The 18,306-nt window shown below is 47.0% G+C and overlaps 1 protein-coding gene across 3 annotated transcripts in view; it reads right to left on the minus strand.

Annotated features, from left to right (window-relative positions):
• The window catches only part of LOC137647036 (SET and MYND domain-containing protein 4-like), a 157,591-nt gene that overhangs the window by 54,662 nt on the left and 84,623 nt on the right, over positions 1-18,306 (minus strand). For all 3 annotated transcript variants that reach the window (XM_068380173.1, XM_068380170.1, XM_068380172.1), the window contains exon 2: positions 5,529-6,256. In XM_068380173.1, the coding sequence (XP_068236274.1) occupies positions 5,529-6,249 (721 nt within the window). In that variant the 5' untranslated portion in view covers positions 6,250-6,256. The remainder of the gene's footprint in view (positions 1-5,528; positions 6,257-18,306) is intronic.

Raw genomic sequence — 18,306 nt, forward strand, 5'->3', positions numbered from 1 at the left:
ATACCGGCATAGCTGCGGATGGGTGGAAGCTTGATCATGATATGTTCTCCCCTTCCATTAGAACCCTCATTCAGGATGAAAGTTCATCACCCTTCACTCCTTGCTTTCTATCTCTCTATTGGCTAGTGCCGCCAACTACTAATCTATCTGGCGGCTGCCGGCTACTAACCTTGCCGGCAATATGCAGGCTAGGCTTGTGGTCCGACAGCCATTAATTCACTGTCACATCTGACTCTGCCGGCTCTCCGGCAGTGTCTGTACTTGGCCACTACCTAGTCACATTGAATGATGGCTGGGATGGTGTGCCTTCAGTCGGTGACCCGCCGGCAGCCTGGTGGGTCGCCGGGCTGCCAGCTATACATATAATGAGTTTTGTGCCAGTTGAATTAAGTCTAAGTACTAGCCTTGCTGGCAGTAACTGTTGTATATGAATATACAGTAGCCAATACATCTGTAGTATAGAGCAAACTGCAGACAGAAAACTATGGTATATAATTATACAGTAGTAAAATTTTTCCAACATACTCTGTGCGTCCAGGCGCAGTTTATTGTTGAGACCTAATAGAATTGGGAAAGGAATTTCCTTTTCTTTACACTGATTGTTGATCAGTTTCTTTAATCCTCATTATTAACTCTTTTGAAAGTGAGTGTTGTTTACACTACTCTATACTTATGGGCTAGAATCTTCCATTGGGCCTCTTATAGAGGATATCCTAGAATTAATAGTGAGGAAGGTCACAGCAATTGGCTGGGCGGGAACCACATGTATGTGTCTTTCCTATTTCATTTCCAGCTTACCATTCTAAGCTATATGCAATAAAATAAAATGGAAATTGTTATCATGATACTTATTATAATATTCATTAGTCTAATGAGATAGACTACAATATACTCATTTTATTTTCCTCTCTTTACAGGAGGACTATGTCAAGTGTGACAGCGTGTTCTGCAGTGTTCGCCGCAGGAACTTTTATGGCTATCTGGAGTGTAGGACACACTCCCGCTGTTCCATCACCAAGGGACCTCTAATATACTGGGACCCACAGGTATGTACAGTGTGCAAGGACCTGTTGAATGAGGCGTTTGAAAATCCCAAGACAGCAGAGTCAAGGGATGCAGCTCAGGAGAAGTTACGCAAATGGGTTCGTGGTTTTCAAAAGAACTCCACAGGACCTTACCTCCCTAGTGAGCATATGAGAGCCCTGCTATTCCCCAAAGCATCTGCGGATGCTGTTATTCCTCAGCCTCACCCTGAGATCCCTTGCATCCAGCTATCTGTCGACACGGATGTCTCGGATGCGATGAAGGACATCCATCTAGATGATGAGAGGATGTCAGAGGTGTCAGAGGACACCGAAAACGACCTTTTGGCAGAAGGTCGAGAAGAGGAGTCATCGGTGGCTCCTGAGACGGAAGAGGAGGAGGTCGAAGCAATCTCTTGTTTCGTCGATTCCTGCCCCAGAACCTGTACCCTCTACGCCCTCCGCTCCTCAACCTACGAAATCGGATGACACTCTGGCTGCCATCAAAGCTATGATGGAAAAGTATAACAGAAGTTAGAATTCTGGAGACCTTTACTTAAATTCTCTGGGAATATCACTGTAGTCAAATATACCCTAGGAAGCTATCGAAAGGAACCTTCCATCAGGACGACATGGCCTGAGCCCAAAAATGAGACTATAAGAGAGATTACTGGAGTACCATATGTGGATGAGATCATGATGAGGGGTAGATGGAGATGGTTTGGGCATGCTCTTCGCACTGCCCAAGAGAGATTAGGTCATCAAATGTTCAGCTGGACTCCACAAGGCACTAGAAGAGTTGGAAGACCCAGACCTACATGGCTGAGGACTATGAAGCGCGAAGTAGGAGATTATGAATTAAAAGCTCAAGATAGAGACGACTGGCGAAATCTAACTGAGGCCCTTTGCATCAATAGACATAAGAGATGATGAAGCTAAACCAAAAATAACCATTCCTAGTTCTGCATTTTATTTATAAATGCAATTTGAATAATATATGGTTAATAAGAATCTACTTGTTGTAATTCAAGGGGTATCAGTTCGTTGAATGTGGTTGGAAAAGTGTATGTTGGAGTACTGATTAATAGGATTAAGGATAAAACATAGAATTCAATCTTAGAAGCACAGGGTGGTTTTAGAAGAGGTAGGGGATATATGAATCAGATTTTTACAGAGGCAGATATGCGAGAAATATTTAGCAAAAGGTAAGGTGTATGTTGCGTTTATGGATCTGGAGAAAGCGTATGATAGAGTTGATAGGGAAGCTATGTCGAATGTGATGAGATTATATGGAATTGGTGGAAGGTTGTTGGAAGCAGTGAAAAGTTTCTACAAAGGTGGAAAAGCGTGTGTTAGGATAGGAAGTGAAAGGAGCGATTGCTTTCTGGTGAGAGTAGGGCTGAGAAGGCATGTGTGATGTCGCCATGGATGTTTAACTTGTACGTTGATGGAGTGGTGAGAGAGGTGAATGCTCGAGTGCTTGGACGAGGATTGAAACTGGTACACGAGAATGATCATGAATGGGAGGTAAATCAGTTGTTGTTTGCGGATGATACTGTGCTGGTTGCAGATGCGGAAGAGAAGCTTGGCCAATTAGTGACAGAATTTGGAAGGTTATGTGGGAGGAAGTTGAGAGTTAATGTGGGTAAGAGTAAGGTTATGAGGTGTACGAGAAGGGAAGATGGTGCGAGGTTGCATGTTATTTTGAATGGAGAGTTACTTGAGGAGGTGGATCAGTTTAAGTACTTGGGGTCTGTTGTTGCAGCAAATGGTGGAGTGGAAGCAGATGTACGTCAGAGAGTGAATGAAGGATACAAAGTGTTGGGGGCAGTGAAGGGAGTGGTAAAGAATAGAGGGTTGGGCATGAATGTAAAGAGAGTTATGTATGAGAAAGTGATTGAACGTATGGATTGGAGTTGTGGGGAATGAAGGTGAAGGAGAGACAGAAATTGAATGTGTTTGAGATGAAGTGTCTAAGGAGAATGGCTGGTGTATCTCGAGTAGATAGGGTTAGGAACGAAGTAGTGAGGGTGAGAACGGATGTAAGAAATGAGTTAGCAGCTAGCAGATATGAATGTGTCGAGGTGGTTTGGCCATATTGAGAGAATGGAAAATGGATATCTGCTAAAGAAATTGATGAATGCAAGAGTTGATGGGAGAAGTACAAGAGGAAGGCCAAGGTTAGGGTAGATGGATGGAATGAAAAAAGATCTGGGTGATAGGAGAACAGATGTGACAAAGGATAGAGAGCCTGCTAGAAATATGAGGGAATGGCGAGCGATTGTGACGCAGTTCCGGTAGGCCCTGCTGCTTCCTCTGGTTGCCTTGGATGACCGCGGAGGTAGCAGCAGTAGGGGATTCAGCGTTATGAAGCTTCATCTGTGGTGAATAACAGGGGAGGGTGGGCTGTGGCATCCTAGCAGTACCAGCTAAACTCGGTTGAGTCCCTTGTCAGGCTGGGAGGAACATAAGAGAGGAAATTCCCCTTTTTTATCATTTGCTTGATGTCGGCTACCCCCCAAAATTAGGAGAAGTGCCTTGGTATAAGTGTGTACTTAACCTTTCAAACAAATAAATTTTAGTTTTTAATTCAGTACCGAAAAAGAGTAATCTAATTTTACGATTAAATGTACATCTGTACTTGTAAATGTAGACTTTTAAAATTTAGCATGTTTACAGTACACCGCGGGCTGTTTATTTGTGAATGTGGTTTGCTGTAAGATAGTATAAAATAGAAAGATTTTGTAAGGTTAAATAACAAATTGAGTTATACTTATTTGGCAATACTGCAGTATAAAATAAAATTAGTTGTTATACAGTACTTCTTAATATTTACATTCAATAGGTGATTCTCTGTTATTGTTGTTGTTCAATGTGCATTTCAACAAGAAACTAGTCAAGAGTTAATTGAACTTTGTCCTTTTTTCTTTAAGGATTAAGTGATAGGGAGCTAAATCATATAAACAATATTCTGTTAACTGTATGTAAACATTATTGTGATACCTTCATGGCCTTGAAAACAAAATAAAAACAATCAGTAATTACTTTTGTTAACATACATCTTGAATTGGTAATAGACTATTAAACAAAAACATCGAAAACCAGGATTATTGTGAACATCTTTCAGTACATATGTTATACTGTCGGCTAAAGCTACAAATCAGCTGACGAAATCGAATGACCTTTTAATCCCAGTATACTAACGATCCTAGATTTAAGCAATGTAAAAGTTTATATGTGTAGTATTTACCTGACCCTTTCTAATGAAAAGAAGATTTCTGTTAAATCTGTTCTGTTTATATGAGAGAGAGAGAGAGAGAGAGAGAGAGAGAGAGAGAGAGAGAGAGAGAGAGAGAGAGAGAGAGAGAGAGAGAGAGAGAGAGAGAGAGAGAGAGCGTATTCATTTGATAACTAATGATAGCATTAAATGAAACGTATGAAAACTATGATAATCTACGAAAAATTGGTGCTGATGTAATTTGCACTAGTAATTTATACTGAATGAGCTAAAAAATCATTCTTTGTTCAAGATAATTTTGATCAGCTGATCACAACCATAAATAAAAAATAAGTAATTGTTGAGTGTTGAGTTGTACTTGAAATTATGAAAATAGTACCTGTATACAGAAATTTACTTTCATATGATTTTATATACTTTTATTCTTATTTATTACAGTATACAATAATGTGATTTTATGTGATGTTAATGCTTCAATTGGTAGATAGTTGAGCTGTCATAGAAAATGTCGCTGTTAAGCTCTTAAAGACCGCTAATTAATATAATAAGTCACTCGGCTGTTTTCATTGCTCGTTTGCTAGGATATACGTTAATTATGTGAATGTTTGCATTAAATATAAGTATTTTTGAATGATTTCATATACTTTAATTCTTATTTATAGTAAAGTAACGTGTTTTGTGATACTATGACTTCACTAATTTTGGCAGACAGACAGAAAGTCAAACAAAATGACTCAAAACTGGATTTTTATTTTTCCCCGTAATACATTTGAAAACCGACAAAAAATCTGCAACAGACCTAACTCAAAATGATGTAAGTTGAGGTATACCTGTATTCCAGTTAACGGAACAAACTTTGTTGGATGGCTGAAGACAGGAGGGGGAGGGGTTAATATTAGGGAGAGGAGTTTCTTTAGTGAAATTTTCCCAAGTGTGAACTTGTGTGATACACAGCCATGTGCTATACTCTTTCATAGCTTATAAAAATTATTATAATAATGATAATAATAATTATACCTATAATAGTAATGAAGATGACGTTATCCCGACATCACCGTGTGTACTACCAGGCATGTTTTGATGTGTATTGATGTCAAAGGAGTGAAGGAGTTAAACTCTCATCTGAAAGCATTAAACGTATTGTACCTTATTCTACAATTCAAATCAATTCTTCTACTTATTCTACAACTTTCAAAATATCTCCTACACTTTCCTATCTTCTTGGTTGATTTACATACAAAAATAAAAAATTTTAATTCCATAAATACCTGGGGGTATTTCTCTTGTAGTGACAACATGTCTTCCTCTCTCCTCAGAATTGATAACCTTCAGCGATGCACTAAATGCCGGGACTTCATCATTAACGCTTGCCAATTTGGGAGGATTCTGGGCATTTATAGATTTGATAGATTCATCTTTTACACCATATTTCTTCTGCTCCTTAATACAACGTTCTCTTCTCTCAATCAATTTATGCCATTGGTGCTTTGGATATCCATACTTAAAGGCTAAATCTATGTCAATAAGGCATCTCTTATAATCTTTTATGCTGAGAAAGACAGCTGAACGGTTTGCATACCCACAGCCAAGAGATTCAAAACCTTCCAGTCCACAGTCATAAGGACAACAACCTTTTAATGGAAGCTTTGGATGTGGAGCATATGTGATACTCCTGTTATAATTCTGAAGTGCTGTTTGAAAATAAGATTTTTTGTAATATCTATTACCATCTTCTCTCATTGACTTAGAAATTTCATCCATTTTTAGCTCTGAACAATCATTTGCAACCTGAAAACATTTGTGAGCAATGGAATTGTTCCATAAGAGGGTAAACATTTCTTTAACATCATCTAGATGAAGAAACTGGTTACAGAACCTAGCAGATTCAACAGGACCTAAGGAGGACTGGAAGTTTTTCTTCATGGCCAAAAATGTTTTCGAGGAATAAGGTTCGATATTTCCTCGCTTGCATAATTTGGCAAAAGCCATGATTTTTCTGCAAAAAATTAAGAAAAAATTGAAATACAACAAATAAAAAATCATTTTACAATAACAACCTTACCAATATTATAAATTTAAACATTATCTAAAAATGTAAATAATAAAAATGCAGTGATACTCATAATATTCTGAAGAAAAAAAAAAATGACAAATTCGAAGATAATTTGTATTTTTCCTAACCATACAAACCTTAGCTATTTACAAAGGGTTATTACTTTTAGTGTAGCTGAAATGGCGAGCCATTAGAATTTAACGAGGGTGTATTACCCCCCGCGCTAGTTAGCGGGGGGGTAGGGGAGTGGTAGCTAGCTACCCCTCCTCCCCCTCACACACACATGAATACTCACTTTCACTTAGAGGTAGGACTTGTCTTGGGGGACAGGGCTGGCGGGCAAATATGTGTAAATAGCTAAGGTTTGTATGGTTAGGAAAAATACAAATTATCTTCGAATTTGTCATTTGTTCCGTAACCGAAATACAAACCACGCTATTTACAAAGGGTGACTTATCCCTTAGGAAGGGTGGAAAGTCCCCAGCCATACTGGCTTTGGCTTTACCCGGGGACTCAGAATCCGAGTGAGTCGCACTCGAGAAAAGGAGTCCCTGCACCTCACAAGTTCCTTGCTCCGCAAGGAACCATGTGGCCTACGTAAGCTTGTGTGTGAAGGAAGAAGTGTGACCCGTCTTAGGCAGTTGACCTGGAGTTCCAGAAGGAACTCTGGGTTAGGACGTTCCCAATACCACCTCGTCAGGGTATGGGGGACGCGACAGTATTGACTCAATACTCGGAACACAAGGAAGCATGGTTTACCTGCAGAGGTTCGAGGTCAGCTATGCAGAGACCAGGATGCTGCTTCCCCGTAGAGGGGATGATGAAGAAAGAAGTAAGGGCCAGACATACTTCTTTCGTTCATGCAGACTAAAACCTGATAACAATGCCCTCAACCTTCTGCTACCTGTCCAAAAAGGAGCCTGAGGTTAGACCAGCTGTTGTGTAGCCACCACAGAGCGATAGAAAACGTATCGAGACTCCTGTGGGTCACGCCCTGCAGGAAGCGGGCTGCGAAGGTCATCAGACGCTTCCAGACTCCAGCTTGTAGCACCTGCGTCACAGAGTAGTATTACTCGAAGGCGAGGACGTTGCGATGTATCCAACATCGTGCTGTAGGGCGACGTGACGGGGGAGGGTTTGAAGACAGGTCGAGATGAATGTACTCGAGTCCGGGCTGAAGAGGTATACTGGTGACTCTCCCCCCATGTCCTCCATGTGTTCCCAAATCGGCTGCAACTGAGGCCAAACTGCAGCTGTTCCCAGCGCTAACCTCTCGATTCCTTACTGGCAAGAAAGAGAAGGTCTTGGGACATAACACACAGAATGGAGACTCGAAATCTTGAATGAATCGGACCGAAGGGTCGGGACCCTCAGATTCTGAGTCTAGCCAACAACTCAGGAGCGAGCCTGAATGTTGCCTTCCCCTCTTCCTTAGAAAGGGGGGAGTAGTAAGAGACCAAGAAGATTGCTTACACACTGGCCGTGGCCAGAGTGAGCAGAAGACCCAAGGCGGAATACAATCCGAGGCCTGTCGTAAAAGGGTCTTGAGAAGATCTCTTAAAGGACTAAAAGTCCGAGCCATGCTCCAAGTTGGAGGTCTTCCTCCGACTAGGGCAGGGACGATCGTAGCTTCGCATGAGCGAGGATAGATCCAGCGGGCAGGAAAAAGTTATTCCTTTAAGCCTGAAGGTCAGGGAAAGGCTGAGCGACAGGCTTCATTGCCGAGAGCGGAAAGGAGCTTCCTCCCGCCGAAAGGCAATAAGACCGTTATTGCTGGAGAAGAGGCCTCACGGGAAGAGGTATATCTCCCACGGCACCCACCACCTTAGACTCTTCACTTTGCTTGGGAGACCCCTGTGGATGACTATCGCAGATTACGCGACCTCCGTACCGCGACTGTAGCGGGTTGTCTCTTCTAGAGGAGGAAGCGTAGTGTCTCCAGGCATGAAGCCGAAGCGATGCCCCGGTTCGGGAGAGATGTCGCAGTGTGGTTGCTTGAGTAGTCTGCGCCGTGGGAGAAGCTCTCCCGGGAGTTCCGTCAGGGGAAGCAGAGGGTCCAGAAACCGTTCTGCGCATAGTCCCAGTGGAGCTCTCCCATAGAAAGGTTGACAGACAACCTGGTTTTGTTGAGACCCATTGTCCGCAGACAAAAAGGAGGGAAGACGCAGGCGTCGAATTTGTCCCACCATCACCGGAATGCATCTTGCCAGTCTCGGGGTCTGAGACTGGGGGTAAGACTAGTGGAAGCTTGAGGTTCCAAGGTGTTGCGATCAGGTCCCCCAGACCAGCACTTGCTGGTTACCCAAGGTCAAAGACCCCTAGGTACACTCTCTCTATGAGGCTCTGCTCGGATAGTCTGAGAGAGACATTCCCCTGCCTGGAATGAGAGAGCCGATGGTGGAATTGAGAGAATCTCAATCATCCCGGTATCTCTACTACAAGATGTGAAGGTGTGAAAATGCGTCCCCTGCTGGTTAGAATGAAGTCGACGCGCAACGGGGCGACTTGGCAGGAGCTGTAGGATCTGAAGAGGGGCCAGACTAAGGCCCTTAAGCCTGCCTGAATGATGGAGAGGTATCCTTCAGGTCTTGACCATAGGCCTGGACCGGAACATGCCCCCCCCCCTTTCCTTTGACGAGTCCGAGAACCGCATCAAGAATGTGGGGAAAGGACGAGAATATCCACTACCATCAAGAGGCTCCATAGGTCAACACCCATTACAGGTTTAATAGTTCCGCTGGTCCCATAGGGCCAGGGAGTCCGGTTAAACATTGCCTGAAGCCACCGGTACTTGGATCGCCCCACATGGAACTTATCCTGAGGCGACCGTTCGGACTATAGACGGGTCAATGAGGAAAGAAGAACTAGGAAACGTTCAAAGGTATGGCTGAAAGCTCTGCTTGACTGAGAACAGGTACTGCGACTCTCCTCAGTCTTGCCACAGTCAACCGAAAGGAAGGCTCGGAGGATGCGGTAACAGAATTTGGCGTCCCCAGGTGGTCACCCATCCAAGTACCGACGTTGCTTAACCTCGCTGGACGGACGAGAAGCGGGGTTTCCAATGTGGTAAGGCGGTTGACTCAAAATCATGGCCAGATACTCCAGATGTTGAGGCAGAGGAAGAGAAGGCTCCAAGCAAAATACCATGAGCCCACACTCATGGTCACATTCCGGAAGCTAGTCCCGGCGCTGAAGAAGGTCGAAACCCGAGCCTACCGGAGTTGACCAGCCCTCCAAACAGCAGAGGAGGCGGAAGCCTGCACCTGAGCGGCCAAGAGGAAGGCAGGGAGAGTTCTCTGGGGAAACAAACCTGCTATGCCACGGCGGGATAGCCACACTGCATCATAAGCAGGAATACTTGCAGTCTAGGCTGAATTCGACGAGCACCCTGGAAGATGGATGGAATGGAAACTGAAAGTACCCGTCCTTCCGATCCAGGGTTAAAGGAGTCCTGTCGCCTCGTTACCAGTCTGATCGATTCTGCTGGTCTACGCTGGCCGAAGTTTGTTCGACAAACTTGATCAGGACTGAGAGGTCGACTATGGACATCCCCTCTCAGATCCTTCCTTACAAGAAAGGATCGACTGAGGGGACCGGGGGTGAAGCCGTCGATGATCCTAAGGAAGACCTTCGCCTAAGGTATGGATCATTCTGCCCAACCGGGCAACTCTGCTGACGCTATGGCATAGAGGTTCAGAGACACTGAATTCGCTGACAGAGACAGCAGGCGCGATATCCTTGGCTACTCACAGAGATTGTGCGGGAATGGGCATCGGGAAGCTGTCATTCGGATGAGTAACCTTAAGCATCCTCCCAGCGAAAAAACCTGCAATCCTAGAGTTCGTGAACTCCTTTTAGGCCTATGCCCCCCCGGGGGAATCTCCCGTGCCATCTGTTCCTGACAGGAGGAAACTGCAATTGGACACCTTGTCCCAGTTGTCGTAGCCGATAACTTAGGCCGACGTGGTTGAAAGAAAAGGGCGCTGGAGCCCTGCAGAGTCTGGAAGAAAGCGCCTTGGAGGAGTGAAACCGGAAGTCGATTTACTCCGCCCAGCAGCTGTCTAAGTCTCTGTCCTTGGGCACAGACAAAACTCTTCTCAAGGATGGAAGGGTGTCTGAGGTCGTCGACCTCCACAGATGAGACACCCGAAGGAAGCCTTCAGTCAGCGCGTCCAGATGGTACAACATCGAGCTTGTCCGCAAGTAGATACTTAACGACGAAAGGCCAAGGTGTCTGAGCTCGAGAGGAGGAAAGTACCCTTGATCTTCCTGTAGCTTCCTTGAACCAAACCTCGGGCCGTAACCGAGGAGGGAAAGAACCTGGTAAGCTCCCAGAGGAAGAGGTAAGCAGTCACCCCTTGTCCGATGGAGAAATCTTGAACGGAAAGCCCCCCCGCCAAAAATCCTTCCAGGGCAGGAGAAGGAGAGAGTACTCGTACAGGAGAGGGGACCCTCGAGACCGACCTCTTGGGAACCAACTTCGCCCTGGGGGAAGTCACCACGAAGTCCACTCCTCTCTTTCTCTTCAGCGTAGGAGAGACAGCCGCTGGTTTGTTACCCTGGCCGGCGAGTACTGGTTTCATAACCCTCATTAACGCCCGTGCCAGCGGACCAAACCATGTCTGCTGCTCCAAGGACACAGAGTCCAAAATCCTCGCTAAGGTGAAAGGGATCGGGCGATCCTTTGGAGTGGACCCGACGGTACCTGCCTGAAAAGAAGGTGGGGAAGAATGCTGTACTGACCTGTCTTCGTCCTGCACTACCAACCTGTGCTTGGATGGAGGTGATCCCGAGTGCCGTCTAGGAGCACGCGTCCCTGCTGCTACCACCGGCTGTGGAATTCGCCGCGAACTATGGTCGCGCGAGGGCGAACGGTTGCGCGAGGGCGAACGGTTGCGCAAAGGCGAACAGTCGCGCAAAGGCGAATGGTCGCGCGGGCGCGCGGGCGAGCGATCGCGCGGGCGAGCGATCGCGCAGGCGAGCGATCGCGCAGGCGAGCGATCGCGCAGGCGAGCGATCGCGCGGGCGAGCGATTGCGCAGGCGAGCGATCGCGCGGGCGCGCAGGCGAGCGATCGCGCAGGCGCGCAGGCGAGTGGGCAGGTAAATGAACACGTGTCCGAGGCGACGAACGCAAGCGATGGCGTGACGGCGAGGGATCGTGCTGCCGCGTAGGTGAAGAAGATCGCTGGCGATAATGACCGCGTGATGGTAAGCGATGGCGAGCAGCATGCGCAGGTGAATGATCGCGTGAAAAGGTGCGATGGTGATCAGCATCCGCAGGAGGGTGATCGTTCAGGGTTGTGCGATGAGGAGCAGCATGCGTAAGCGGGCAATCGTGCAGGGTTGTGCGATGGCGAGCAGCATGCGCAGGTGAATGATCGCGTGAAAGGGTGCGATGGTGATCAGCATCCGCAGGAGGGCGATCGTTCAGGGTTGTGCGATGAGGAGCAGCATGCGTAAGCGGGCAATCGTGCAGGGTTGTGCGATGGCGAGCAGCATGCGCAGGTGAATGATCGCGTGAAAGGGTGCGATGGTGATCAGCATCCGCAGGAGGGCGATCGTTCAGGGTTGTACGATGAGGAGCAGCATGCGTAAGCGGGCAATCGTGCAGGGTTGTGCGATGGCGAGCAGCATGCGCAGGTGAATGATCGCGTGAAAGGGTGCGATGGTGATCAGCATCCGCAGGAGGGCGATCGTTCAGGGTTGTGCGATGAGGAGCAGCATGCGTAAGCGGGCAATCGTGCAGGGTTGTGCGATGGCGAGCAGCATGCGCAGGTGAATGATCGCGTGAAAGGGTGCGATGGTGATCAGCATCCGCAGGAGGGCGATCGTTCAGGGTTGTGCGATGAGGAGCAGCATGCGTAATCAGCATCTGCAGTTGAGGGTCGCGCGATGGCGATCAGCATCCGCAGTTGAGGGTCGCGCGATGGCGATCAGCATCCGCAGTTGAGGGTCGCGCGATGGCGATCAGCATCCGCAGTTGAGGGTCGTGCGATGGCGATCAGCATGCGCAGGTGAGCTAGTAGCTGGCAAACCATGTTCCTTCAGAAGTGTTGGAGAACGTTGGCGTGCCAGCTGTAACACACGTGGGCGATCCGGAGATCGCTGACGAGCTGATGATCGCTGGCGAGCTGATGATCGCTGACGAGCTGATGATCGCTGGCGAGCTGATGATCGCTGGCGAGCTGATGATCGCTGGCGAGCTGATGATCGCTGGCGAGCTGATGATCGCTGGCGAGCTGATGATCGCTGGCGAGCTGATGATCGCTGACGAGCAGAAGGCTACGCGTGGAAGCCTGCGCAAAGAAGAAGTCCTTGACCCCGACCTGAACCGAAGTTCTAGATCGCGAGGGCGAACGTGGGCGCACAGGGCACGTAACAGGAACCGCAGGGAAGATCATCTTGAAAGCGCTGACGAACAGGAGAGCGCTGATGAGCAGAAGGGCGCGCAGGGAAACCCTGACACGCAAGGGAAGAACCCCCGTGGGGGCAACCCTTTGCCCCGAAGGAATCGTTGTCCGCCGGGAGACTGATGTCCGTCGGAAGACCGCTGTCCGTCGGGCAGACCGTTGTCCGTCGGGAAGACCGTTGCCCGTCGGAAGACGAGATCAGACTGCTGTCCATCTGCACCAAGGCGGAAGATCGAGAAAAAAAGGAGTGTAGGCTGCAAACGGAGATCCAAAAGGGCGCCTCAAGCACCCTTATAGGGAGATGAGAGGCCCTTACGACGAGGCGGACGGAGGGCCTTACGGCGAGGGAGGCCAACAGCAACAGCAACAGAAGAAACCTCCGAAGAGGAGTCTCTATGAGTGTACTCTCTCGCGAACGAAAGAGAAACACTTCGTAGAAGAGACTGGTCAGCCAGTGACCTAAAAGGAGCAATCCTCCGAAGAGGAGCTCCTGCAGTTGCCCAGCCCCTTGAGCGAAACTGCAGGTGCGACCGCTCAGCACCAAGAGCATAGTCGCACGAAAAAAAGGCAAGAGAAGAACCCCCCAAAAGGGGAAAAACTCAAGCCTGGACAGGAAAAACTTCCCTCGGAAGGAAAGTTATCCGCCCAAGGAGGCAAGCCTCCTGACTGTTCTAAAATGAACTGGAGAGCTGTCCGTCGACACGGGAGTACTACCAGTAGAAGGAGACACGCCCCTGACGAAAATACAAGGGGGGAGGCAGCAACAGCCGAATCCCCAGGACTCAACCAGACAGCTCACACCGTTGCTATATTACAGAAACGAACTAGATCGGTAACTGTAAAAAAATAAAACAAATAATATTAGTACACATTCATTCCCCCGGGAAGGCTCCGAAGAGGAATCCCGAGGGAAAGGAACAAGAATTACACAACAGGCACGTGCCCTCACAACCACTTACACTCGCGGAAGGAGAGCTGTAACCAAAACAGAATTATAACAATTATAATTATGTAACTATGTAATTATGTAATTAAAAAATGAATGAACACTAAAGAAAGAACGAAAACCCCGAAAGGAATCGTTCTACAAGCTGAAAAAAAACAACTACAATTAGATTCATAACTAATTGATACAAACGTACGCGTAGCAACCCCCCACACGGAAAGGAAGCTAGGCTACAAGGGCGTAGTAACACGTAGTAAAAGGGTGAACGACCTCAAGAGTGAGAGAGAGAGAGAAAGACATAAGTCAAACTCGATCGCCACCCATAAAATACGCCGTGGTGGCCTAACTGCCGAGGCCTCCACGTAGATATCGTACACTACACACACACATCTGAAAAGGAAACTTACTTATTTCTATACTCAAATATATATACAAACATGAAAACATGTTTACATATATATTGAGTAAAAGAAAAGTAAGCGATTAAGTAAAGACAAAACAGACAATGGCTGCCAAGCGAGGACCAAGACAGAGACGTCTGTCACAGTCCGAGCCAAAAGTGAAAGTGGGTATTCACGTGTGTGTGAGGGGGAGGAGGGGTAGCTAGCTACCACTCCCCTACCCCCCCGCTAACTAGCGCGGGGGGTAATACACCCTCGTTAAATTCTAATGGCTCGCCATTTCAGCTACGCTAAAAGTAATAACCCTTTGTAAATAGCGTGGTTTGTATTTCGGTTACGGAACAAACGGATTTTAAGCAAAGTGAAAAAACGGATTTTGAGCAAAGCGAAAAATCTATTTTTGGGTGATATGGCCATGTCGTCCTGATAGAAGGTTCCTTTAGGCAGCTTTCTAAGGGATATTTGGCTACAGTGATACTCTCAGAGAATTAACCATAGGTCTCCAGAATTCTAACTCCTGGCGCGAGTATCCTTAATATAACTTTTAAGGATATCGCATAAAACCATGGGACGTATTTCTTCATACGACACATGGCAATCTTCACCCAGAATAGATTTTACTCTTTGAGGGGGAAAAGTGGCGAAATGAAGGGGAGCCGTTATCAAGGTTACCTGGTGAATCCCCTCCCAGTACTACTACGGCGTATTATTCCTTGTTGTATTTAAGCAGGAATAGCAGCAGATAGAGTAGTTTCGGGTGGGGTCTTTCATTACTCAGTTGTCATACTCCTTTTGAAAGAAGGGAGGGTCCATCAGGACGACATGGCCATATCACCCAAAAATAGATTTCCGTTTTTTGGGCTCAGCCATGTCGTCATGATGGAAGTTTACCAGAGAATTACTTGAAAGTACTATATCTGTGGGTTTGTATAAGTGCCTTTACTTTGAATGAGTTCCTTATATGGTCTCCCAGACCTTATATATATGACATTACCATTATTTGTCTGCAGGGAAATTGTCGACTTCGACCATAAGGTTTCAAAGTTTGCCCATTCTGTTGGAACAAGATGGAACTTGTAGAGATTACCAGGTTATTCTTTCAGAGATTTTACTTACAAGAAGGATCTGGACAATTTTATTCGTACTCTTTAAGGGCGATTAAGACGCAGATACAATTATATGTCTTTTTATTTTTACTGACAAAATATGAAACAATTTAAAATGTATCGTTAGAAAGAATCTAGCTTACATATCTAAACATCTTGGTATATATATCTTATAACCTGTAAGGGAAGAAAATATGGTATTTATATTTAAAAATAAATTTCTAAATATACTTACCTGGTATATATATAGCTTTATCCCGCCGATTCGTCGCGCACGGCAGAAATTGAAAATTCGCGGCAATCGCCGATAGATGGCCAGGTGATCATACCTGTGCTCCCTCTATTTAGGTACCTGGAACTATTCCCATCAGTCCTCAGAAAATCCATGCCCTTTTTACAGAGGGGAGGAGGGAGGGACCTTTTATATATGTAACTACCAGGTAAGTATATTTAAAAATTTATTTTAAAATGAAAATATCACAAATTTTCAGTAATTTGTATTTTTCCTAACAGTACAGTACTTACCTCAAACTACTTTCGTAGGAGTATCTGGGATTCTCCTCCCAACTGACCAGAATTTTGTGTAGTTTACCTTATCTCCATTTTCTCTGGTGGGTCCCTCTGTGGCGGATGGATACTCGCCTTGAGGCGACCCGGGTCAGCGGGCGAGAGCATGGTGCTGTCTCGGTCCTCAGTAAGCTTTTGATAATTATGGTATCGAACTCCTGTAAGACACTCGGGGAAGGCTGGGCGGGCAATAACTCGAAAGTAGTTCGAGGTAAGTACTGTTAGGAAAAATATAAATTACTTAAAATTTGTGATTTGTTCCAACACGGAGTACTTACCTCAAACTACTTTCTTAGGAGACTTGCACATTAGGAGGCAGGGGTGGACTTACAGGCCGGAAGACCCGATAGATCTCATATGATTGAACCTAGATAGGAGGCTAGGTTCTAGCTGACAATAAAACAGGATAGGAGACTCGGGGAAAACTAGCAAAAAACTTTCTAGTGTCTATGTAACTCACCTCTATGAAATTCATCCGAACGTGGACGTCTCCAATGAATGACTCACATGGGCGGAGGAAAAGGAAAGGGAACAGGGGAAGCAGGAAAAAAGGGGATAGTAAGGAGGAACATGTGTCGCTTGGAATTACTTCCCACGCGCTTCAACCTTAAACCTGTTGGAGTGTGGAAGTGACTGGGCCGATGGAGAAGGAGTCCAGAGACTTCCTTGTACAGTCCTTCAGGTAGTGGGCCGTAAAAGTGGACTGTCTGGATCATGTACCCACTTTCAGAATCTGGCCCACTGCCATGTTCTTGTGGATCCGTAACTGTCATAGGCTTTCTTTATGACCTGTCGCAGCCAGAGGGAGATGGTGTTCTTGGACACTGCTTTCTTTACCAGGCCCGAGGAGAAAAACAGGCTCTTAATCCCCGCCTGAAGTCTGGCTGTCCTTTCAAGGTATTTTCTAACTGACCTGACTGGGCACAACAACAAATCTTCAGGATTGTCTGAACGTGGAATTGCTGGGACCGAAAAACCCTCGAACTTGGGGTCCCAGGAAGCAGGATTCTGCGTTTTGGCTACGAAGTCAGGCAAAAAATTGAAACTTAGGTCCTTCCAACCCTTCGAGTGCAAAACCTCGTACGACAACCCGTGGAGCTCACCGACTCGTTTAGCGGAGGCCAAGGCTAGGAGGAAGACCGTCTTAAGGGTAAGGTCTTTGTCATGAATGTTCCTGAGGGGTTCGAAGGGTGGCTTAGATAGGGCCTTAAGGACTCTGCCTACGTCCCATTGCGGTACTCTAGAGGAGCGTGGAGAACATGATTGCTCAAAGCTCCTTATGAGCATTGAGATCTACCGAGAGGCTCCTATATTGAGTCCTTTGAGGAAAAAGACCTGACCCAACGCAGCTCGAACTCCCTTGATGGCCGGGATAGACACCCCTAGGTCGTCTCTCAGGTGAACCAGGAAGTCCGCTATCTTGTGAATAGAAGCATCCAACGGCCTGAGGTTCTGGGAGGCGCACCACTTTGTGAATGTGGCCCATTTAGCTTGGTAGACCATGACTGAGGATTTTCTCAGATAGCCAGTCATCCTTGCGGCGGTCTTTGACGAGTATCCTTCCTTCCTCAGGAGACGCTCGATAACCTCCACGCATGTAGGCGGAGGGACCGAGGGTTTTCGTGAAACTTCTCGAAAGTGGGGCTAACGGAGAAGTCTTCCCTGTCCAGAAGTGGCCACGGTGGGAGGACCGCTAACTCCTTTAGGTCTGCGAACCACTCTCTCTCCGGCCACCAGGGTGCTACCAAAGTCATCTGCAGTTTCTTTGCACGTCTGACCCTGATGAGGACTTGTCTGAGGGTTCCGAAGGGAGGGAAGGCGTACACGTCGAGACCGTCCCACGGGTGCTGGAAGGCGTCCTCAAACGCTGCTGCGGGGTCTGGCACTGGAGAACTAAACACGGGGAGCTGGGCATTGAGCTTTCTGGCGAACAGGTCCATCACCGGCGACCCCCACTTGAGGATGATTGTCTGGGCCACCTTCGGGTGTAGGGACCATTTTGATCCCACTACTTGACCCACCCTGCTGAGGCCGTCGGCTAGGACGTTCTTCTTCCCTGGAATGAACCTGGCTGTTAACTCGATGTGTTCCCTCTCAGTCCATTCCAGGATCCTTGATGTGAGGTCGCACAACTCCCTTGATTTTAGTCCTCCCTGCTTTTTCACATAGGCTACAACGGTGGCGTTGTAGCACATGAGCGCCACCGTGTTCCCTCGGAGACGGTGGACGAACTCTATGTATGCTCTCTGGACTGCTAGCAGTTCGAGGACGTTAATGTGTAAGGTCCTCTCCTCAGGGGACCACTTTCCCTTCGCTGTTTCTTCGAGGAGATGAGCTCCCCACCTCTGATTCGACGCGTCTGTGAAGAGCAAAATCTCTGGAGGGGCGGTCGCGAATGGCATCCCTTTCAGGGTATTCGACCTGTCGGACCACCACTTCAGGGTCTCTCTCGTCTCCAGCAAAACAGCGACTATCTTGTGCGGAGACTCTCCCGGGGACCAGAGTTCTTTCAGGTTCCACTGAACCGTTCTTAGCTTGAGTCTTCCCCCAAGGGACCAGCTT

This window comes from Palaemon carinicauda, chromosome 9, assembly GCF_036898095.1.
Source record: "Palaemon carinicauda isolate YSFRI2023 chromosome 9, ASM3689809v2, whole genome shotgun sequence".
NCBI lineage: Eukaryota > Metazoa > Arthropoda > Malacostraca > Decapoda > Palaemonidae > Palaemon > Palaemon carinicauda.